Here is a 25623-nt window from a genome sequence, read left to right as displayed (position 1 = left end):
GAAGGTTAAAAAAAATACTTTTACTGGGAAAAAAAAAAAACTGCCAACACCTTTACCATATACAGTGTCATTTGTGCTGCAGGGGCTGTGGCCCCCATTGGTGGAGCCTGTGTGGGCTTTACTAGTTCCCATGGTCTCAGCTTCCACTTACTTGGCTTTGTTATATGGACCCTCAGCAAAACAGGGTGAAGATGCAAAATGTGACCAAAAAATATGAGAGACTAGGTGGGGAAAAGTTGCATATTCTGCTCAGCTCTTCCCCTGTAAGGTTCTGCCTCTCCTCAGTCAGCCACCTGAGAATGCCTGAGGTGCCTGCATGTGAGCCTTAGGAGAAGCACCCCTGTGGGGGCTGAGAGGTGGCTACTAACCTACCAGCCCCTACCTGTCCTTCCAAAGAGGTAGGTGGCCCAGGAGGTGACGCTGACTTGGGGGCATTCTCCAGACTTTCTCTTGTTCTGCGTTACTGCTTTGCACTCTGGTTGGCTTGGATTGCAGAGATTTATAGTGCAGCATCACCTTCTGTTTCCAAGACTTCCTTCACTCAGGAGCTCAGGTGCATGCTGCACCCCAGATGCTGGGCTTCTTGAGTTTTGGTGACTCGGGGAGCAGCCTGACCTGGGCCCAGTGCCCTGATGGACCCCATGGCCTGCTGGGCAGCTCTGCTGGCTGAGGGGGTGGCTCAGAACACAACAGGGATGCATCCCTCTCAGAGAGGAAACGAGAAACCAGCAAAACACAAGGAGTGGGGCCCAAACTCCGTTCTCTTGGCCATGGAGTCTGAGGGACGAGAACCTGGGGGACGTGAGAATTACCTTTGGGGAAATAAAAAACAGTCACCAAATAAAGTGGAAACAGCTTTCTGGGTACGTGCATTTCTAGGGGTCTCCAGACACATTTAAAAGGAATTCTTCAAGACTATGCCTTTTGTTCAGGCCCATTCAGTGTCAAGTTTCACCAGGCTGCTCTCCCAAACAGGGCTGGGATCACAGTGAAAGGAGGGCCAAGGCTGGGGTCAGAGTGGAGAGAGGGTCAGGGCTGGGGTCAGAGTGGAGAGAGGGTCAGGGCTGGGGTCACGGTGGAGAGAGGGTCAGGGCTGGGGTCAGGGTGGAGAGAGGGTCAGGGCTGGGGTCAGGGTAGAGAGAGGGTCCGGTAATAGGAACACCACAGCCTACAGTATGCACTCTCATGCCCATTATTATCTCATTTGATCCTTACTCCATCCCTGTGAGGGGAAAGGGCATGTCTGGGTCTTCCCATTGGAGAGACGCAGCACACAGCATGGAAGGCTTAAATACTTTCCACAGCAGAAGAGAGCTTGTGAGCCCTGAAGCCTGGCCCCTTAGTTTGGTCCTGCCACCACTGTTCCTTTGGTAACTCTAGCTCACTTTTGGGAAGTGAGTTATTTCTGTGGCCAAACACACCTGGAAAAGGTGGGTTGCCTTAGCACTTCTCAAACCATCATAAACACAGGCAAGGTGGCAAGGGGAAGGCCCACAACCAAGTTGGCTCCAAGTGTCTCAAATGCATGAATGGGCACAATTAGAACTAGAAGGGTTCTCTGGAGAAATCTTTGAAGCCTGAGTCCTAACTCCAGTAAAATCCACTTGTATGCTTATAGTCAACATTTTAACACAAAAACAACATTTTGTTAAATACATCTTAGGAGAGGGGAAGGTGGTGATAAAGAAGGAAGGGCAAAATCTGTGGTCCCTCTGGGTCCTGAGGCCACAACAGTTGAGGAGGGAGTACGTCCCACTCCCCGCAGCCCTCACGGTGTGCTGTGCACTGGGAGCTACGTGGGCTTCAAGCTAACGGCCATGCTGACCATTGGGGATGAGGTGCCTGCTGGCCCCAAGGCTGTTCTTCAAACGGTCTGTCTCTTTGCCTTCCGTGGCTTCTTCCTTCTCCTCTTCCTCCTCTTCATGCTCACTCTCAGTATCACTTCTCACATCCCGGATGCTCTGGACAAAGAAAACAATGCGCTGTGAGTGACAACCTTACAGAAAGATTCTTAGGTGAATGAGCAAACAAATGGGGCCAGTTCGGAGGTATGACTCCCTTCAGAGAAAACACATATTCATTCACACAACCAAACATTCACCAAGATAGAACATATAAGGAATCATAAAACAAACCTTAACAAACTTAATCGAAATTATGAAAAGTATCTTCATGTCCTAATGGAATTAAGCTAGAAATCGATATCAAAAGATAATAGGAAAATTTCAAAACATTTGGAAATTAAACAACACCTTATAAATAAATCAAGGGATCAAAAGAGTAAGTCTCAAGGAATACTAGAAAATACTTTTAATTAAAATAAAAATACAACACATTAAACTTGTTAATGTAGTTAAAATAGTGCTTAAAAGGAAATGTGTACCTTATAAATGCTTATATTACAAAAGAAGAAAAGGCTCTATTGATATGAGCTTCCAACTTAAGAAACTAGGGGAAAAAAGAAATGAAAAATAAGCCCAAAGTGAGCAAAACGGAGGAAATAACAGAGATGAGAAATCAACAAAACTGAAAACAGAGGTTACCTGAGTAGTCTTAAAACCATGAAAAAAAATTAAATATGTAGTTTAAAATCTTCTGAAAAAGAGTATCATCAGGAACAGATGGTTTCACTGGCAAATTCCATGAAACATATAAAGGAGAAAAAACACCAAATCTCTTCCAGAAAAAAAGAAGAGGGAACACATCCCAAATTACTTTATGAGGCCAGATTACCCTGATACCAAAACCAGACAAAGACAGTATAAGAAAATACAACTACAGAACAATATCTTTAATGAACACAGACTTTAAAATCCTCAATAAAATGTTCCAAATCAAAACTAGCAATGTATAAAAAATAGTACACCATGAGGTTTGTCCCAGTAATGCAAAGCTGGTTCAATATTTGGAAATCAGTGAATGTAACCCATCATATTAATAACATAAAGAAGGGGAAATGATTACACTAACTGATGCGGAAAAATCATATGACAAAATTCAACATCCATTCATGATTTAAAACAAAAAACTTTGAAAACTTCTCTGCAAAGAAGGACTACTTGATGGTGAATGACTGAATGCTTTCCCTCTGAGACTAGGAACAAGTCTGGATGTCCACTGTCACCATTCCTATTCACACTGCATTGGAAATTCGATTCAATGAAATAAAGCAGGAAAAAGAAATAAATAAAAATATCTTTATCTGTAGAAGACATATTTTTTTTAAATTTTTACTTTTTTGCTCATGCCACATGGCATGTGGGATCTTAGTTCCCCAACCAGGGGTCGAATTTGGACCCCCTGCTTTGAAAGTGTGGAGGCTTAACTGCTGGACTGCCAAGGAAATCCCCAGATGACATAATTATTTACATAGAAAATATAAAGAATCAACCCCAAAACTCCTAGAATTAACATATGAGTTTAGCACTAAGGCTACAGCATAAAAGGTCAACATACACAATCTATCCCTCTGTGTGTGTCTGTTTCTTTATGTCTCTGTTCTCTGTCTCACACACACACAATCTTGATTTCTAAACACTAACATAAATGTAGTAAATGTAAGTAAGTTAAGTCGCTTAGTTGTGTCCAACTTTTGGCGACCCCATGGACTGTAGCCTGCCAGGCTCCTCCAACTGTGAGATTTTCCAGGCAAGAATACGGGAGTGGGCTGCCATTTCCTTCTCACATAGTAAGCTGAAAATGTCCTCAAAAATATTATGTCTTAATTCCTGTAATCTGTGACAGCTAACTTACATGGTGAAGGTTTTTGCACATGTGATTAAATTAAGGATCTTGAGATGAGAGATGATCATGGCTTCCTAAGAGGGGCAGAGGGGATCTGACACAGAGGAAAGGAATATGAAGATAGGGGTAGATTGCAGTGATATAGCCACAAGCCAAGGAGTGCTGGCAGCCACCAGCAGTTAGAAGAGCCAAACTGATTTCCTTCATGTGTGAACACAGACCTGCCACACAGTTTTGATTTCTACTCAAAACTGATCATAGACTTCTGACCTCCAGAACTTCAGAAAGTGAAGTTTTGTTGTTTTAAGCTACCAAGTTTGTGGCAGTTTGTTACACCAGCCATAGTAAACCAACATGACTAGAAATTTCCAACTAAAACAGAAAGTTAAAAATGAGGAACATTTACAATAGTTTTACAAAACAAAACACTTAGGTACAAGTATAACAAAACTTGTATAGGATCTTCATGTAAAACTCTGATAAAAGAAATCAAAGATCTAAATAACTAAAGAGACATACTATGCTCATGACTTGGAAGTTTTAATACAGTAAAAATGTTAATTATCCCCCAATTTATGTATAGATTCCACATAATACCAATTAAAGTCTTAGCAAGATTTCTTATAGATAAGCTGATTCTAAAATTTATATGGAGCTGCAAAGGAACTAGAATAGAGATGGCAACTATGAAAAAGAAGAATAAAATTGGAAAACTTGAATTACCCAATTTTAAGACTTGACTATAAAGTTACAGTAATAAAGACTGGATGGTATTAGCAAAGGGGTAAACACATAGATCAATGAAACAGAAAAGAGAATCTAGAAATGGACTCACACAAATATGGCCAATTGAGTTTTGACAAAGGTACAAAAACAATTCAATGGAGAAAGGGTAGTCTTTTCAACAATTGATGCTGAAGCAATTAGAAATCCATAGTTAGAAAGTAAATTTTAACCTTAACAAATGTTAACATAAAATGAATCATAGCTTTAAATGTAAAATATAAAACTACAAAACTTTCAGAAGAAAACATACAACCTAGGGTTGAGTAATGAGTTCTTTGACATGATACAAAAAGCATATTCCATTAAAAAAACGATAACTGTACTACATCAAAATTAAAACTTTTGCTTTGTAAAAGAAACAGTTTAGAGAATAAAAATACAAGTTGCAAACTGGGAGATATTATTTGCAAATCTTATATTTAACTTGTAGGATAATAAAAAATTCTCATAACAATGTGAAAAAAAAATTTTTTAATGGGAAAATATATAAAAATAGACACTTCTATGAGGATACAGGCTGTCCACATGAAAAGATGTTCAACATCATGAGCCATTAGGAAAATGCAAATTAAAATCATGATTAAATTTAAAATGTAATTTAAATTAAAATTTAAAATTAGAATTTTATTCTAAAATTAGAATTAAAATTAAAAATTCTGAGAATACCAAGTGCTGACAAGGATGCAGAGGGACTGGAAGGAACTCTTATACATTGCTGATGGAAATGCAAAATGGTATAGACACTTTGTCTTAGCATTCCTACCCCTGAGGATCTATCCTAGAGACAGATACAATATTAATGTTCACACAAAAACAAATGTTTACAAAAACTCTATTCATAATTGCCAAAAATTGAAAGCAATCCAAATGTTCTTCAACAAGTAAATTAGTAAGCAGTTGTGCATCCATAAATAGAGACAAACTTCTGATATTTATAAGACACTGGATGAATCTCAAAGGCTTTAAGTTAAAAGTCTGTTTCAAAAGGTTACCTACCAAAAGACATACTAATGTACTTTTCATGACATTCTTTAAAAGACTAAACTGTAGGGATGGTGAACAGATAAGTGCTGCCATGAGCTGGGGTAGAGGGAGTAGCTATTGGAGTGATAGAATTATTCTATATCCAGATTATAGCAATGGCTACACAAATCTACACTTGTGTTGAAATTCATACATCTGTACAACAGTACAAAAATATTTTACTGATGATAAGTTTAAAAACAAAACAAAAGTATTTCTTGTTATAAAGCAAACATGATGGTTTTCCCCAATAAACATCTGCTAAGTAAAATATTACTCATGTGGGCACTTTGGTTGTCAGGATATTTTTACTTTGAGGGATAGGATGTTTCCTGTTTTCTTTATGCAGGAATGTCCTTCCAAGACAGTTCTTAATAAAGAGTTATATCTTTTTCCTTGGCTTCACAGTGTTCTGAAAGGAATTTTGCCAGGAAAACTCCTAGAGGAATAAAATTGTTCCCAAGGAAGGCAGATGGAATTGTCACAGATTAGACTTCACTACAAAAGATAAAAGATGGTGTGAACTATTAAAACAATACCAAGAACTCAAGTTCTGTGCAAGGCCAGCATTGGACATGATCTCTGACTCTCTAAGCTGGTTCACAAACGTATCTATTAATTCTAATCTAGAGCAGAAAAAAAATATGGAAGGTGAGACTGTTTCCTCACACATCATTTTTCAAAATGACATCTATAACCATAAGGGTTTTCCCTTTTGTGACCTGAAGACTAAAATCGACCACCTCTGGAGTCTGGAGATTCTTGGGGTATGTGTAACCAAACATTTCTTTGTGCAAACGCCTAAACAACACCGCCAACAACAATATACACATTCTGCTGTCTTAATCACAGAAATAGAAATACAATTCCATAGGCCCTTTTTCGGTACATTCTGCTTTTTTCTACAACATAGAAAGGGTCTCAAAATAAACAAAGCTCACTGTAAACCCTGAGGAATAAACTTGGCATCACATCAGTTAAGATGCAACAGAGAGGGTGAGGGCAGGATGATATGGGAGAATGGCATTGAAACATATATATCATATGTGAAATGAATTGCCAGTCCAGGGTGCTTGGGGCTGGTGCACTGGGATGACCCAGAGGGATGGGATGGGGAGGAAGGTGGGAGGGGGGTTCAGGATGGGGAACATACATACACTCATGGCAGATTCAAGTCAATGTATGGCAAAACCAATACAATATTGTAGAGTAAAATAAATAATTAATTAAAAATAAATAACTAAAAATAAAAATTGGGGGAAAAAAAATCGGATGCAACAGAGAAAGGCAAACTTTCCACAGCTGGCTGGGAGCCAGGATCAGAGTGCAGACAGAGTCCTTCAGGGAAGACCCATGCTTGGTTGATGTTTGCTTTTGTGGACAATGCCCCTTGGCTCTCCTCATTATTTAAATGATTTTTGTAGGGAACAAGGGGAAATCTGAATCAGAACAAAGAAACAAATTTCTCCCTGCAAGTGAAAGTGTAAAGTGTTAGTCGCTCAGTCCTGTCCGACTCTTTGTAACCCCCCTCCACCCCCCGTCATGGACTGTAGCCCACCAGCTCCTCTGTCCCTTGGATTCTCCAGGCAAGAATAGTGGAGTGGGTTACTATTCCTTTATCCAGGATATCTTCCTGACCCAAGAATTGATCCTGGGTCTCCTGCACTGCAGGCAGTTTCTTCACCGTCTGAGTCACCACTGACTCCACCCCTAATTTCTTCTTAGAAGGCATACTAGCATCTTTCCACTCCGTTAAAAGCTATTTATTTATTTACTTATGGCTGTGTTGGGTCTTCCTTGCTGCACTCGGGCTTTCTCTAGCTGCAGAGAGCAGAGGCTGCTCTCTAGCTGTGGTGCACAGGCTTCTCATTGCAGTGGCTTCACTTCTTGTGGAGCACGGGCTCCAGGCGCACAGGCTCCAGTAGTTGTGGGACACAGGCTTAGCAGCCGAGGCTCTCACTCTCCAGAGCTTGGGCTCAGGAGTTGTAGCACACGCCCTTAGTTGCTCTGTGGCACGTGGGATCTTCCTGGACCAGGGATTGAACCTGTGTTCCCTGCATTGGCAGGTGTATTCTTAACCACTGGACCAACAGGGAAGTCCATTTCCACCCCTTTCTCAGGACTTGAATAGCTGCTTTAGCTGAGAGATAAATTCATCTTGGAGGATGCTCACCATAGCCTGAAGCCACATCCTACATTCAGTACCCTCACCTCTAAGAAGAGGGCTTGGACCAGATAGGGACTTTGGAAATGTATGACATCCTCAGAGTCAGAAAGATTGACTTTCTGAGCACTGCTGACTTTTAGTGAGCATTGGCTAGGGATGCCATACATCTTACAATGTGCATGACACCCAAATGTCCTGCCAGACCTGCATTTGTAATTATCCAGGCCTGGAACCTAACTCCATTTTACATTCAGGCACAGGAATTCTTGCATGGTTGTTACTATATTCTCAATTCTTCAGGAATGCAGCTACATACATAAATCAAAGGAAGACTATACTTTATTTTGTTCAGAACTTTACAATTTCAGAAAGCCATGTCACGGATGGCAACTCTACCAGTGGCATTTAAGAATGCATCCACTCCAGGACTCTTGCCTGGAAAATCCCATGGACGAAGGAGCCTGGTAGGCTGCAGTCCATGGGGTTGCTAAGAGTTGGGCACGACTGAGCGACTTCACTTTCACTTTTCACTTTAATGCATTGGAGAAGGAAATGGCAACCCACTCCAGTGTTCTTGCCTGGAGAATCCTAGGGGCGGTGGAGCCTGGTGGGCTGCCGTCTATGGGGTTGCACAGAGTCGGACAAGACTGAAGCGACTTAGCAGCAGCAGCAGCATCTGAATTTGCAGCTGCTCCACTCATAGTGAGTCTCCATATAAGCAAACACAGCACCTGTCAACACAGTACATTCTCTAGTGCTCTCATGTACATGTTACACATTGAATGCATATTTAAGAGAAATGTCTTTCATCTTATTTCTTTTTTATTACAGTTGTGGCACTATATTGCTTTTTTGAAATTATGCTTTTGGGTGAGTGCTATTACCTAGGAATTTAAATTCAGGCTAGCGAAGGGAGTGTGGGTCCAATAGAATGGAGAACCACTGCCCTTGGTGGTGAAGCTCAGAAAGGATTTCCTATTAGTAAGAGTTGTTAGATGAATGATGAATGGTTGCACATTATACAAACTTTAATAATGTAAATTGGAAATAAATATTAATAAAACCTCATATTATATTCAATTTCATCTTGTATATGCTACCTGTAATACAACAACAACAATGGCATCCTTAAAGGGTTATTTTTTACCACTGCCCTGCAAATCCTCTGTGCTCTGCCTGCTCATCCTTCCCTGCTGCCTAATCACTGGCAGTCACTGATCTTTTTATTTTGCCATAGTTTTGTCTTCTCCAGAATGCCTTGTTGTTAGAATAATATAGTATTTGGCTTTTAAAATTAGCTTCTTTCACTTAGTAACGAACATTACTAAATAAAAAGAAAATGAGCTGTTTTTTCACAATTAATAGCTCATTTCTTTTTACTGCTGAAGACTATTCCATTGTCTGGATGTACATACCACAGTCATGCATCTACTCATGTATTGGAGGACATCTTAGTTGCTTCCAAGTGTTGGTAATTATAAATGAAGGTGCTATAGACCCCCACACTATAAATGTCCATGTGCCAGGCACCAAACTAAGCAGTTAGTATGAACAATACCATTTCCTCCTCACAGCAACCCTAGGATATAGCACCCTTCTCTTTACTTTAATAGGGAGGAAAATGAGGCTTAGAGGGGTTGAGTAACTTTTTCAAGGTCACATAATCATGAGAGGCAGATAGGATGAAAACCCTGATCTAAACTTAGACACTTTGAACCACAGTGCTCTACAAACCCCTGCTGGAATACTTGGAGAGACAGGGCATCCAGGGGGTCAGACAGACACTGACATACTTTATTCCACTCTATTTCATTTAAAAATGACAAAAAACTGATTTGGCAACCTATTAATGATTTTCAACCCAGAGTTTAAAAAACCTTGACTAAGGTGTGCTAGAAAACAATGACGCTTTTCTAAATCAGCTGAAATCCAGAAAGTTTAAGATATAAACTACAATCTATATTCTGCAAAGTACCTTCTCACAAGGTAAATCTTTTCCAGAAATTACAATACTTAATAAAAATAAAAAATAAGTCAAGCAAGCTCTAGGGGAACAAGGAATCTAATAATAAATACTTGCTAAAAGTCAAGCCACAGTGTTTTCTGGAACTCTACCTGTCTGCCTTGATGAGATGAAAAGACTGCTTGTACCAGCAGCAGTGAGACTTCTCTTGGAGTCAGCCAGCTTCTTTTCTTGTATTGCCCTTCTCTTTGCTTGCTCTCTGCATACCAGTACCCCTTACTTCCCTATTTCTTAGTTGTCCCTGAGCTTGTAGAACTGGTCTAATGTAACTCGTTGGCTCTAACCCATCCCACAAATCATTAAGGACCCAAGAAAATCCATGCAAAAAGAAGGATCCAAAAATATCCAAGGACCTCCTTTGAAGAGTAAAGGGTGAATCTGGGCTTCAGCAACTAAAGGACTGTAGTCACTGGGTGCACAACTCTCACATGTGCTAAGCACGTTGCAGCACACACGCTCCTTATTACCTGCTGCCAGCTGCCCTTGTTTAAGGGTTAGTTGTGTCATTACAGACATATTACTACTCTGATAACGTTAGATAACTTTATGGAATTAGCAAAGATATCTAATATTTAACTGGTTGTTTTCCAAAAATGATGTTGGTCCTCTAGAATACATATTAACAATGTTATTCATTCCACAATTGGAACTTCATGAGTATAATTTCTGCAAGGTCTTTTAAAAGTACCTCCTTCCTCTCCTCAGCAACTCCCTTCAGTTTTACAAAGTGATGGTGAAAAGAATGAAGAACAAGTTAGTTGTAAAAAAGAGAACTCATTACTGGTCTTAATAAGGGCTTTGGAACCCCCACATCACCAGTGGCACCAGTACTGGCAAATATCATTAGCCTGGCACTCCAAAAGGGCAGAGAAGACTTGCATTAGAGGATGGTGTTGAAGTCACAGTCACTGTGAAAGAAGGCAGGCAATTAAGTCTGTCTGAGAGCATCCCATACCCTGAGAGAAACAGAAACTCTGCAACTAGGACAGAAATGATCTCCCCTAGATTAAAGGCAAATGAAGTCAACTTTCCGCTTTGAAAGGCATGTTCTAGGAGCAGGGGCACAGAGCTTAACTGAACCATGTTCAAAGACTCATTCACCCAAGTACAGGAGAATCCTGAAGCAATGGACACACTTCCAACTTTTCCTAGTTATCCTTTTTCTTTGGGGGGGGGCTCATGAAAAAATGGTTGAACCTATAACATCACATGGTAATTTCCTCTGGCTGGTGTCAAATGTCTCAGACACAGAGTACAGGACCAAGGCCATGTCTCAGCTTCCTTAGTCCTGAGTGGGAGTCAAAGCAGAATTGAAAACATACCCTACAGCTGGCTCATTCATGGCTCCCAATTTTTGGTGACTGGTCTGTATACATAGAGTGCCTCTTCTTGATCCTCAGAACTAGGCTCAAAGGTTGCTTTGCTTTTTAAACAGTCCCAACTCACCAGTTTTGCAAATTTTTCCAAATTCCAGTTGTGCTGTTTCAAATCGTGAAAGATGATGCTGTGAAAGTGCTGCACTCAATATGCCAGCAAGTTTGGAAAACTCAGCAGTGGCCACAGGACTGGAAAAGGTCAGTTTTCATTCCAATTCCAAAGAAAGGCAATGCCAAAGAATGCTCAAACTACCGCACAATTGCACTCATCTCACACGCTAGTAAAGTAATCCTCAAAATTCTACAAGCCAGGCTTCAGCAATATGTGAACCGTGAACTTCCAGATGTTCAAGCTGGTTTTAGAAAAGGCAGAAGAACCAGAGATCAAATTGCCAACATCCACTGGATCATGGAAAAAGCAAGAGAGTTCCAGAAAAACATCTATTTCTGCTTTATTGACTATGCCAAAGCCTTTGACTGTGTGGATCACAATAAACTGTGGAAAATTCTGAAAGAGATGGGAATACCAGACCACCTGACCTGCCTCTTGAGAAATCTGTATGCAGGTCAGGAAGCAACAGTTAGAACCGGACATGGAACAACAGAATGGTTCCAAATAGGAAAAGGAGTACATCAAGGCTGGATATTGTCACCCTGCTTATTTAACTTCTACGCAGAGTACATCATGAGAAACGCTGGACTGGAAGAAACACAAGCTGGAATCAAGATTGCCAGGAGAAATATCAATAACCTCAGATATGCAGATGACACCACCCTTATGGCAGAAAGTGAAGAGGAACTAAAAAGCCTCTTGATGAAAGTGAAAGAGGAGAGTGAAAAAGTTGGCCTAAAGCTCAACATTCAGAAAATGAAGATTATGGCATCCGGTCCCATCACTTCATGGGAAATAGATGGGGAAACAGTAGAAACAGTGTCTGACTTTATTTTGGGGGTCTCCAAAATCACTGCAGATGGTGATTGCAGCCATGAAATTAAAAGACGCTTACTCCTTGGAAAAAAAGTTATGACCAACCTAAATAGTATATTCAAAAGCAGAGACATTACTTTGCCGACTAAGGTCCGTCTAGTCAAGGCTATGGTTTTTCCTGTGGTCATGTATGGATGTGAGAGTTGGACTGTGAAGAAGACTGAGCACTGAAGAACTGATGCTTTTGAACTGTGGTGTTGGAGAAGACTCTTGAGAGTCCCTTGGACTGCAAGGAGATCCAACCAGTCCATTCTGAAGGAGATCAACCCTGGGATTTCTTTGGAAGGAATGATGCTAAAGCTGAAACTCCAGTACTTTGGCCACCTGATGCGAAGAGTTGACTCACTGGAAAAGACTCTGATGTTGGGAGGGATTGGGGGCAGGAGGAGAAGGGGACAACAGAGGATGAGATGGCTGGATGGCATCACTGACTCAATGGATGTGAGTCTGAGTGAACTCCGGAAGTTGGTGATGGATAGGGAGGCCTGGCGTGCTGCGATTCATGGGGTCGCAAAGAGTCGGACACAACTGAGCGACTGAAGTGAAGTGAAGTGAACTCACCAGTACAAAATATATTCTATTTTCCACAGAGGGTGTTTATTTTCATTAAATTTGCTGCTATCTATATATCTAATTTCCTTAAGAAATTATTTCACTTTTCTAAGGCTTATAGGCTTTTAAAAATGAACTTCTAAGAGAAAAAGTAAGTTTTAGCAATAGGTGGATTCTGGAGAACATCTGGTCAGTCACATTTATTTTCCAGAGGAGATTAAAGCTACAGTAGTTGATCCCAGCCAGCTCAGTGACTCAGTTTAGTGGAGAAGAACTCAGATTATAAAATGTGGCTCTTGATAAAAGTGCATGGATTTCTTTCATATTCTCTATAGTACCTGAAAGTAAGTTTAAAAGACTGTGGTAATCATCAAGTTGTGATGTAGAAAATGATTTGATATCATAAACATACTGTGCTTTGGGGATTAAAACCATTAAAATTAGTGTATTTTCTATGCATTCTGCATCCTTTCAGCACAATTTTAAATTCAATCGCCTGAGAGCTCCACAACTCTAACTGGGCAAAAATATACAAAACCATTTTGAAAAAAATCTTCAGGATTTAAGTAAGCAACATTTAGGAAATAACCATGAAAAGACAGAGGGTTAAGTATACAGCCCAGAAAATGAGTACTAAAATCTAAATGTCAAAGTTTGTTTCAAATGTTAGCATCAAACAAATAATTCATATGCACCATTAAGAGAAAAAATCCAACATGACAGAAAAGCAGACAAAAGATATAAACAGATGATTCACAGAAGAGATAGCTATTGACAATTATACAAAATGCTCAAGCTTAGTAATAAGAAAAATGCAAATTAAAATAAGACAAAAATCTCATGTTCATCAAACTGGTAACTATTGAAATGTCTGATGGCGAGGATGTCGGGCAAGAGACACTCTTGAAGATGGCGGAGGAGTCAGTGGACGTGGAATACATCAGGAATACACTTTCAGACACAGAAGCGCATGCAGAACACCAGCTGAGAGCAGACAGGAGGACCTGACCAGCAGAAAAGAATATACAGAACCATGCAAAACTCGGTAGGACAAAGGAACTGGGGGAAAAACAGTATTCGGAGGACTGGTGGAAAAAGAAATGGCAACCCACTCCAGTATTCTTGCCTGGAGAATTCCATGGACAGAGGAGCCTGGTGGCTAATTTCCATGGGGTCACAAAGAGTCAGACGTGACTGAGCATGTACACACACACACACACACACACACACACACACACACACACACACGGTAGAATTGGACCAGCCCTCGGTGGGTGGGGGAACTGAAGCAGGGGTCTGATCCCCACATCGGGGCAACTGTCTGAGTCAGAGGAGAAACATTTAAGGCTGAGAGTGAAACAGCTGATCTATGGCAGTGCAAACTGAATTAGAATCAGACAGTCCTTGCTGCAGCCATACCTATGCCGGGCAGGAACGTGGAATGGACAGCGACTGGGAGCTGGAGTTTAGGGATTGTGGCGCAATCCCAGGGCGAGGGCTGCTGTTGACTGCGGAGAGACAGACTGAGGGGATATGAGGGAGGAGATTGTGGAGGGAAATGCCTGTGGAGGAAACCCAGGCAGCCACGGAAGCAAGACGATACTGCTCAGTCACGTGTAGGGGGTGGAGCCATCACCATAGCCTCTCTCCCCTGACAGGCCAGTAATGGCAGCTGAACAACAGAGAGGCTGGCCCATCAAACTACCAAGGCACTGAACTATAGAGTAGGACCCAACCCAGGGTGCCCCTTTAAGTGCCTGATGCGTGGATCTGCAGAGTAGGACCCCAATCAGGGGTGCCCTCTATGTTCCTGACACACTGAACAACAGAGAAGGACCCTAGACAAGGGAGCCCTCTAAGTGCCTGAAGGAGCAGAGCTATGGAGAAAGACTGGCCAAAGAGGCCTTCTGATCGCCAGCTACAAAAGGCTTGAATAAAGACTCCGATAGGGCCATGACTCCTGCCGTGGAGGCAGTCCGTGTCCCTGCACACTTGGTGCTGCCAAGGCCCCTGCAAGCCAAGCAGCTGTGCCACCTTCATGCTCAATCCTCACTGGGGCAGAGCTGCCACAGGCAAAAAATGTCTTGCATCTATGCGTGCAGGGTCGCTTCTGTCGTGTCAACTGTTTGTGACCCTTTGCGACTCTTTGTGGCCTGCCAGGCTTCTCTGTCAGAGAGGAAGGTTCTACAGGCAAGAATACTGGAGCATATTGGCCAATACTGGTCGCCATACCCTTCTAGAGCACTATATTTCCTGCTGCCCTAGCTGCCAACCCCCACTGAGTACCTGGTGCTGCCAGAACCCCTGCGACCCAAGCAGCTGCACCTCCTCCACACCTGGCCCTCACAGGGCCAAACCCAAGTCCTCCAGGGCCACCTCAGGAGCAAACCCCAGTGGACAACCCACATGTAGAGGTGGAAATAAAACCACAATTGAAACCCAGGGGCAGTGTGGCTAAGGAAAAAAACCCAAATCCCTCCCACCAACTGTATAAGCTGCAGATTAAATCCACACAATCAACTAGGAAGACTCTGTGTTTATGGAATACATAAAAAGTCATTGAGAGCTGCCACAAAAGAAAACTCACTCACTAGTTCTGATAGCTGTGGACCTTGGAGGCAAGAACACACAGGAGTAGGACCAGATTGGAAACTGAGCTGCCCCACAAGTCCAGAGATCAGCACAGTGTCGGAGGGCATCCTAGGGAGGTGAGGTGGACTGTGACTCCCAGCGAGGGAAAGGACTCTGACAGCAGTGACTCAAGAAAAACATTTATTATTCTTATGTTTTGACTTGTTCTGTAGAATCTTTCAGAATTTTGTTTTTATTCCCCTCTGTTGTAGTTGTTGATTTTATTGGCACTATGAAATCCAATTAAGCTTTTTCTTTTTTTTCAGTCACATTTTTTATTGTTATAAACCTCTGCCTCTGCATTGGGCTTTTGCAGTTCTGTGGAGTTTTCCTTTTTCTTTTTTTTTCCTCTTCTTTTAATTTTAATTTTTTAAACCTATTATTATTTTGTCTACATTTATTCGTTTGCTTTTCCTACTGTTCTTTTCCCCTTGCAGTTAATCTTAAACATATATAAATCTTCTTTATCTACCTCTATTTAATTTTGCATCTCTTCTTCCTCTTTCCTGTCTCTCCTTTCCACTCAACGTATTTGTTAGTTTTGTTTTCAAGGCTTTATTCTCCACTTGGCACCTTGCTTTAGTTTTGTTTTCCAGTTTGTGCTTTAATTTGTTTTGTTCTTAACTGGTAAATATAATTTTTTATTTCCTTTGTTTGCCTGTTCAATCTATGTACTTTATTTTTGTTGGACTGTTTGGACTTTGCTCATGGGTGTATATGTATACATTTACATTCGATTATTTTAATTATTATTTTCCTGATTTTTCAATGCCATTTGTCTGGGGATAATCTTTTGTTTCTCATTTTTGGATATTTGTTTTAATCTCACTTAATGCCAAAACAAACCATTTGTGGAATCTTCGTTCCTGACCAGAGATCAAGCCCTGAGCCTTTGGAGTGGGGGCACTGACTCCAAGACCCTAGACTACCAGAGAACTAACCCTCTGCTAAGTCGCTTCAGTCATGTCTGACTCTGCGCAACCCTATAGACAGCAGCCCACCAGGCTCCCCTGTCCCTGGGATTCTCCAGGCAAGAACACTGGAGTGGGTTGCCATTTCCTCCTCCAATGCATGAAAGTGAAAAGTGAGAGTGAAATCGCTCAGTCGTGTCCAACTCTTAGCGACCCCATGGACTGTAGCCCACCAGGCTCCTCCATCGATGGGATTTTCCAGGCAAAAGTACTGGAGTGGAGTGCCATTGAGGGGGTATCAAATAGTGAGAACCCACACAAAGGAAACCACTTGAATACAAGACCCAGCATCACCCAACTACCAGTAGCACCCTGTGCAGGACGCCTCATCTAAACAACAAACAAAACAAAAATATAAACTCAATCATTAGCAGACAGGATTACCACCTCACTCAGCCTTGCCCATCAGAGGAAAAACAAATAAACAAACAAGTCAGCACAAATCTCACCCTATACAAAGCTCACACAAACCACTGGACCAATCTAAAGTGAAAGAAAGTAAAAGTGAAGTCGCTCAGTCGTGTCTGACTCTTTGCGACCCCATGCACTGCAGCCCACCAGTCTCTTCTGTCCATGGGATTCTCCAGGCAAGAGTACTGGAGTGGGTTGCCATTTCCTTCTCCAGGAGATCCTCCCGACCCAGGGATTGAACCCAGGCCTCCTGCATTGTAGGCAGACACTTTACCATCTGAGCCACCAGGGACATGGCCTAAGAAGGGCAGAAACCAAAAGGAAGAAAGAATTCAACCTCCTTCAAGAAAAAATGCAACTTTCCTTGAAGCTTGGGAAAAGGAGACCTCAAGCACAATAAGTTAAAAAAAAAAAAATGAAAAGGCAGAGAAATACTACACAAATGAAGGAACAACCTAGAAACACAGAAGTCCAAATAAATGAAGCAGAAATAGGCAAACTACCTGAAAAAGAATTCAGAATAATGACAGTAAAGATGATCAAAAACCTTGAAAACAAAATGGAGAAAATGCAAGAAACAATTAACAAGGACCTAGAAGAATTAAAGAATAAATATACAGAGACAGACAACACAATTACTGAAATTAAAAATACTTTAGAAGGAATCAATAGCAGAACATCTGAAGCAGAAGAACAAATAAGTGAGTTGGAAGATAAAATGGTAGCAATAACTTCTGAAGACCAGAATAAAGTAAAAAGTATTAAAAGAACTGAGGAGAGTCTCAGAGACCTCTGGGACAATATCAAACACACCAACATTCAAATTATAGGGGTCCCAGGAGAAGACGAGAAAAAGAAAGGGTACGCAAATATTTTTGAAGAGATTATAATTGAAAATTTCCCCAGCATGGAAAAGGAAATAGTCAATCAAGTTCAAGAGGCACAAAGAGTCCCATACAGGATAAACCCGAGGAGAAACACGTTAAGACATACACTCATCAAACTAACAGAGACTAAACACAAAGAAAGAATATTAAAAGCAGCAAGGGAGAAGCAACAAGTAACATACAAGGGAAACCCCATATGCTTAACACCTGATCTTTCAGTAGGAACTCTGAAGGCTAGAAGGGAATGGCAGGGTATATTTAAAGTACTGAAAGAGAAAAATCTACAACCAAGATTACTGTACCTGGCAAGGATCTCATTCAAAATTGAGAGAGAAATAAAAAGCTTTCCAGACAAGCAAAAGTTAAGAGAATTCAGTACCACCACACAGTTTTATGATAAATGTCAAAGGGACTTATATGGTCAAGAAATAAAGAAAAGAAAAAAGATCTACAAAATCAACTCCAAACAATTAAGAAAAGGGCAATAGGAACATATATATCAATAATTACTTTAAATATAAATGGATTGAATGCTCCAACCAAAAGACACAGACTGGCTGAATGGATATGAAAACAAGACCCATATATATGCTGTCTACAAGAAACCCAATTCAGACCTAAAGACACATATAGACTGAAAGTGAGAGGGTGGAAAAATATATTCCAAGCAAATAGGAAGCAAAAGAAAGCTGGAATAGCAATCCTCATATCAGACAGAATAGATCTTAAAATAAAGAAGATTATAAGAGATAAGGAAGGACACTACATAATGATCAAGCGATCAATCCAAGAGGAAGACAAAACTATTGTGAATAGCTATGCACCCAACATAGGAGCACCTCAATACATAAGACAAACACTAACAGACACAAAAGGAGAAACCGACAGTAACACAACAACAGTAGGAGGCTTCAGCACCCCACTCACACCAACGGACAGATCATCAAAACAGAAAATTAATTAGGAAACACAAGTCTTAAATGATACATTAGATGAGATGGATCTCATTGATATCTTCAGGACATTCCATCCAAATGAAGAAGAATACAATTTCTTCCCAAGTGCACATTCTCCAGGATAGACCACATCTTGGGTCACAAATGATATTTCAGTAAATTTAAGAAAACTGAAATCATTTCAAGCATCTTCTCTGATCACAACACTATGAGATTAGATTATCAATTACAAGAAAAAAACTGTAAGAAACACAAACACATGGAGATTAAACAATGTTTCTAAATGACCAACATATTACTAAATAAAGCAAAAGAGAAATCAAAAAATTTCTAGAAACAAATGATAATGAAAACAAAACAACTCAAAACCTATGGGATGCAGCAAAAGCAGTCCTAAGAGGGAAGTTTATAGCAATACAATCCTACCTCAAGAAACAAGAAAAACATCAAATAGACAACCTAACTTTACATCTAAAACAATTAGAAAAAGAAGAACAAAAAAACCCCCCAAAATTAGTAGAAGGAAAGAAATCATGAAGATCCAAGCAGAAATAAATGAAAAAGAAATGAAAGAAACAAAAGTAAAGATTAATAAAACTAAAAGCTGGTTCTTTGAGAAGATAAACAAAATTGACAAACCTTTAGCCAGACTCATCAAGAAAAAAAGAGAAAAGAATCAAATCAACAAAATTAGAAATGAAAAAGTAGAGGTTACAACAGACAATGCAGAAATACAAAGGATTATAAGAGACTATTATGAACAACTATATGGCAATAAAATAGATAACCTGGAAGAAATGGACAGATTCTTAGAAAAGTTCAATCTCTCAAGACTGAATGAGGAAGAAATAGAAGTTATGAAAAACCCAATTACAAGCACAGAAACTGAAGCTGTGATAAAAAAAAAAAAAAAATCTCCCAAAAATAAAAGCCCAGGACCAGATGGCTTAACAGGAGAATTCTATCAAACATTTAGAGAAGAGCAAATGCCTATCCTTCTAAAAAGCTTTCAAAAAATTGCAGAAGAAGGAACACTTCATTTCTGGGAGGCCACCATCACCCTGATACCAAAACCAGACAAAGACAACACAAAAAAAGAAAATTACAGGCCAATATCACTGATGAACATGGATGTAAAAATCCTCAACAAAATTTTAGCAAACAGAATTTGATGCTACACATCAAAAGCTCATACACCATGATCAACTTGGGTTTATTCCGGGGACACAAGGATTCTTCAATATATGCAAATCAGTTAATGTGATACACCATATTAACAAATTGAAAGATAAACCATATGATAATCTCAACAGATGCAGAAAAAGCCTTAGATAAAATTCAGCATCCATTTATGATTAAAACTCTTCAAAAAATGGGCATAGAAAAAACATACCTCAACATAGTAAAGGCCATTTATGATAAGCCTACAGCAAACATTATTCTCAATGGCAAAAAACTGAAAGCATTCCCCCTAAGATCAGTAACAAGACAAAGGTGTCCACTTTCACCACTATTATTCAACATAGTTCTGGAAGTCCTAGCTACAGCAATCAGAGAAGAAAAAGGGATCCAGATTGGAAAAGAAGAAGTAAAGCTCTTGATATTTGCAGATGACATGATACTGTACATAGAAAACCCTAAAGATAGTATCAGAAAATTGCTAGAGCTAATCAGTGAATTTAGCAAAGTTGTAGGATATAAAATCAATACACAGAAATCACTTGCATTTCTATATACTAACGATAAAAAATCAGAAAGAGGAATCAAGGAGTCAATCCCATTCATGAGTGCAACATAAAGAATTATATATCTAGGAATAAACCTACCTAAGAAGACAAAAGAACTGTATAGCGAAAATTATAAGATACTAATGAAAGAAATCAAAGATGACATAAACAGGTGGAGAGATATTCCATGTTCCTGGATAGGAAGAATCAATAGTGTAAAAATGACTCTACTACCAAATGCAATCTACAGATTCAATATGACCCTTATCAAACTACCAATGGCATTTTTCACAGAATAGAAGAAAAAACTTCACAATTTATACAGAAACACAAAAGACCCCAAAAAGCCAAAGCAGTCTTGAAAAAGAATGGAGCTGGAGGAATCAACCTTCCTGACTTCAGATTATATTACAAAGCTATAGTCATCAAGGCAGTATGGTACTGGCACAAAAACAGAAATATAGAACAATGGAACAAGACAGAAAGTCCAGAAATAAACCCATGCACCTATGGGTACCTTATTTTTGACAAAGGAGCCAAGAACATATAATGGGGCAAAGATAGCCTCTTCAATAAATGGTGCTGGGAAAACTGAACAGCTACATATAAAAGAATGAAATTAGAACACTTCCTAACACCATACACCACTTCCTAACACCATATAGACCATTCAGGTATGACCTAAATCAAATCTCTTATGATCATACAGTGGAAATGACAAATAGATTCAAGGGATTAGATCTGATAGACAGAGTGCCTGAAGAACTATGGATGGAGGTTCGTGACATTGTACAGGAGGCAGGGATCAAGACCATCCCTAAGGAAAAAAAATGCAAAAAGGCAAATGGTTGTCTGAAGAGTCCTTACAAATAGCTGAGAAAAGAGAAGCAAAAGGCAAAGGAGAAAAGCAAAGATATACCCATTTGAATGTAGAGTTCCAAAGAATAGCAAGGAGAGATTAAAAAAAAAGCCTTCCTCAGTGATCAATGCAAAGAAATAGAGGAAAACAATAGTATGGGAAAGACTAGAGATCTCTTCAAGAAAATTAGACATACCAAGGGAACATTTCATGCAAAGATGAGCACAATAAAGGACAGAAATAGTAGGGACCTAACAGAAGCAGAAGATACTAAGAAGAGGTGGCAAGAATACACAGAAGAAGTGTACAAAAAGGGACCTTCATGACCCAGATAATCACGATGGTGTGATCACTCACCTAGAGGTAGACATCTTGGAATATGAAGTCAAGTGGGCCTTAGAAAGCATCACTACGAACAAAGCTAGTGGAGGTGATGGAAAACCAGTGGAGCTATTTCAAATCCTAAAAGATGATGCTGTGAAAGTGCTGCACTCAATATGCCAGCAAATTTGGAAAACTCAACAATGGCCAAAGGACTGGAAAAGGTCAGTTTTCATTTCAATCCCAAAGAAAGGCAATGCCAAAGAATGTTCAAACTACCACACAATCCCATGCATCTCACACACCAGTAAATTAATGCCCAAAATTCTCCAAGCCAGGCTTCAACAGTACATGAATTATGAACTTCCAGATGTTCAAGCTGGATTTAGAAAAGGCAGAGGAACCAGAGATGAAATTGCCAACATCTGCTGGATCATGGAAAAAGCAAGAGAGTTCCAGAAAAAGATCTATTTCTGCTTTTTTATGCCAAAGCCTTTCACTGTGTGGACAACAAGCAACCCTGAAAAATTGTTAAAAAGATGGGAATACCAGACCACCTGACCTGCCTCTTGAGAAATCTGTATGCAGGTCTGGAAGCAACAGTTAGAACCGGACATGGAACAACAGACTGGTTCCAAATAGGAAAAGGAGTACGTCAAGGCTGCATATTGTCACCTTGCTTATTTAACTTCTATGCAGAGTACATCATGAGAAATGCTGGGCTGGAGGAAGCACAAGCTGGAATCAAGACTGCCGGGAAAAATATCAATAATCTCAGATATGCAGATGACACCACTCTTATGGCAGAAAGTGAAGAAGAACTAAAGAGCCTCTTGATGAAAGTGAAAGAGGAGCGTGGAATAGCTTGCTTAAAACTCATCATTAAGAAAACTAAGATCATAGCATCTGGTCCCATCACTTCATGGCAAATAGATGGGGAAACAATGGGAACAGTGGCAGACTTTATTTTGGGGGGCTCCAAAATCACTGTAGATGGTGACTGTAGCCATGAAATTAAAAGACACTTGTTCCTTTTAAGAAAAGTTATGACTAACCTAGACAGCATATTAAAAAGCAGAGACATTACTTTGCCAACAAAGCTCCATCCAGTCAAAGCCCTGGTTTTCCAGTAGTCATGTATGGATGTGAGAGTTGGACTATAAAGAAAGCTGAGTGCCGAAGAATTGATGCTTTTGAACTGTGGTATTGGAGAAGACTCTTGAGAGTCCCTTGGACTGCAAGGAGATCCAACCAGTCCATCCTAAAGGAAATCAGTCCTGAATATTCATTGGAAGGACTGATGCTGAAGCTGAAAACTCCAATACTTTGGCCACCTGATGCGAAGAGCTGACTCACTGGAAAAGACCCTGATGCTGGCAAAGACTGAAGGCAGGAGGAGAAGGGGACAGAGGATAAATTGGTAGGATGGCATCACCAACTTTATGGACATGAGTTTGAGGAAACTCCGGGAGTTGGTGATGGGCAGCAAGGCCTGGCGCGCTGCAGTCCATGGGGCTGCAAAGAGTTGGACATGACTGAGTGACTGAACTGAACTGAACACCAAACACAAAGATAAGCTCAAACTGGATTAAAGATCTAAACGTAAGACCAGAAACTATAAAAGTCTTAGAGGAAAACATAGGCAGAACACTTGATGACATAAATCAAAGCAAGATCATCTATGACCCACCTCCTAGAGTAATGGAAATAAAAATAAAACTAAGCATTTGGGACCTGATTAAATTTAAAAGCTTTTGCACAGCAAAAGAAATGATAAAGAAGGTGAAAAGACAACCCTCAGAATGGGAGAAAATAATCACAAATGAAACAACAGACAAAGGATTAATTTCCAAAATATACAAGCAGCTCATACAGCTCAATACCAGAAAACAAATACCCCAATCAAAAAGTAGGAAAAAGACCTAAACAGACATTTCTCCAAAGAAGACATACAGATGGCTAATAAACACATGAAAAGATGCTCAACATCGCTCATTATTAGAGAAATGCAAATCAAAACTACAATGAGATATCACCTCATACCAGTCAGAATGGCCATCTTCAAAAAGTCTACAAACAATAAATGTTGGAGAGGGTGTGGAGAAAAGGGAATGCTCTTCCACTGTTGGTGGGAATGTAAATTGATACAGCTACTAAGGAAGATGGTATGGAAAATCCTTAAAAAAACTAAGAATAAAACCACCATATGACCCAGCAATCCCACTCCTAAGCATATACCCTGAGGGAACCAAAATTGAAATAGACACATGCATCCCAATGTTCATTGCAGCACTATTTACAATAGCTAGAAAATGAAAGCAACCTAGATGTCCATCAACAGACGAACGGATAAAGAAGTTGTGGTATATACACACAATGGAATATTACTCAGCCATAAAGAGGAATGCATTTGGGTCAGTTCTAATGAGGTGGGTGAACCTAGAACCTATTATACAGAGTGAAGTGAGTCAGAAAGAGAAAGATAAACACCATATTCTAGTGCATATGTACAGAATCTAGAAAAATGGTACTGAAGAATTTACTTAGAGGGCAACAATGGAGAAACAGACATAGAAAACAGACATGGACATGCGGAAAGGGGAGGAGAGCATGAGATGTATGGAAAGAGTAACATAAATCTCTTTGTAACATATGGAAACACGTTACCATATGTAAAATAGACTGCCAATGGATATGTGCTGTATGGCTTGGGAATCTCAAACAGGGGCTCTGTAACAGCCTAGAGAGGTGGGATGGGAAGGGAGATGGGAGGGAGGTTCAAAAGGAGGGGATATATGTACACCTTGGCTGATTCATATGAGGTTTGACAGAAAACAACAGAATTCTGGTAAGCAATTATCCTTCAATAAAAAAATAAATAAATAAAAAGACTCTCATACAGTTAGTTTGGCAAATTGTTTGGCAGCATCTGGTAAACTTGATTCAGGTATTCTACTTATAGAGAAACTCCTGCACATTTCACCAGGAGACAGATGGAAGAATGCTAACAGGAGGATATGCAGACTTTAGATTATTCCATGATGGATGCTCTACAGGAGACAAACGCACTGATCCACTGTAACACTGGCTTCCCTGGTAGCTCAGCTGGTAAAGAATGTGCCTGCAATGCAAGAGACCCCGGTGTGATTCCTGGGTTGGGAAGATCTGCTGGAGAAGGGATAGGCTACCCACTCCGGTATTCTGGCCTGGAGAATTCCATGGACTGCACAGTCCATGGAGTCGAAAAGAGTCAGTCACGACTGAGTGGCTTTCACTTTCACAGTAACATTTGTCAGTATGAATCATGTTATAATGAGTGAAGAAAAAAGTTGTAGAACTATATAAACTAAATCATACCATATATGTAAAGTTTAACAACAAAGAAAGCAATAGTTTAATTTTGGCTATATCCAAACACAAGAAGCATTTAAAAACATGACTGGAAGCACATCAGCTTCCGTGGCTCACTCTGCAGAGGAAGAAGGGAGAGAGGAGGGGGTGAAATATACTGGGTTGTGCCATCTTCCTCCTCTAGATTTTCTGAGGTGATGCCATCCAGCACTCAGCAAGCACCTGGTGTATAGAGTGAATGAATGAATCTAGTCCCACAAGATGGGAATCTTAAATACCATCTGAATGCAGGTAATCCCAAATTTGTATCCCAGCATGGACCTCCTTTTAGGCTTCAGACCATTTCCTCTCAGCTGCCTAAGGCCTTGTAATACTCTAGGCTCCATTTACAGTACCTTTCTTTTATTTTTTTGGCTGCACCACATGGGATTTTAGTTACCTAACCAGGCATTAAACTCATGCCCCCTGCAGTGGAAAGGTGGACTCTTAACCACTGGACCACCAGGGAAGTCCCTTCACCACCTTTTTTCTCTGCCTTTCATGTTTCAGCACATGGCACTCCCATCCAAACAGCTGCTCCAGGCAAAACTGCCAGGTCATCCTCAGTCCAGGCCTTTATGGGAGACCTTGTTTCCCAGCTTGTCACATGTAGAGAGGCTCTTTGACACAGATCCCTGAGCTCCTGTCTTAGTGGTTTCCAAGTTACATCTAATCTCTGCGGTCACATCCAGATGCTGAGCTGAACTGTTCTATTGGTGGGTCCTGGCCTAGGACCTCAAAACTGGAAGGCAGAACAGTCAGCCAAGTTGGGCAGTGCAGCTGACCCTCTGAGATGCAGCTGCACAGGTTT

General features: G+C 40.4%; 1 protein-coding gene across 1 annotated transcript in view; it reads right to left on the bottom strand.

Moving 5' to 3' along the window:
- Positions 1 to 1808: 1808 nt before the first annotated feature.
- Positions 1809 to 25623, bottom strand: part of CERS3 (ceramide synthase 3) — a 126474-nt gene continuing 102659 nt past the window's right edge. The window contains exon 10 of the mRNA XM_052660009.1: positions 1809 to 1961. Coding sequence (XP_052515969.1) covers positions 1809 to 1961 — 153 coding nt within the window. The remainder of the gene's footprint in view (positions 1962 to 25623) is intronic.

The sequence above is a fragment of the Budorcas taxicolor genome, chromosome 21 (genome assembly GCF_023091745.1).
Source record: "Budorcas taxicolor isolate Tak-1 chromosome 21, Takin1.1, whole genome shotgun sequence".
NCBI lineage: Eukaryota > Metazoa > Chordata > Mammalia > Artiodactyla > Bovidae > Budorcas > Budorcas taxicolor.
This window is presented reverse-complemented; position numbering and strand designations above follow the sequence as displayed.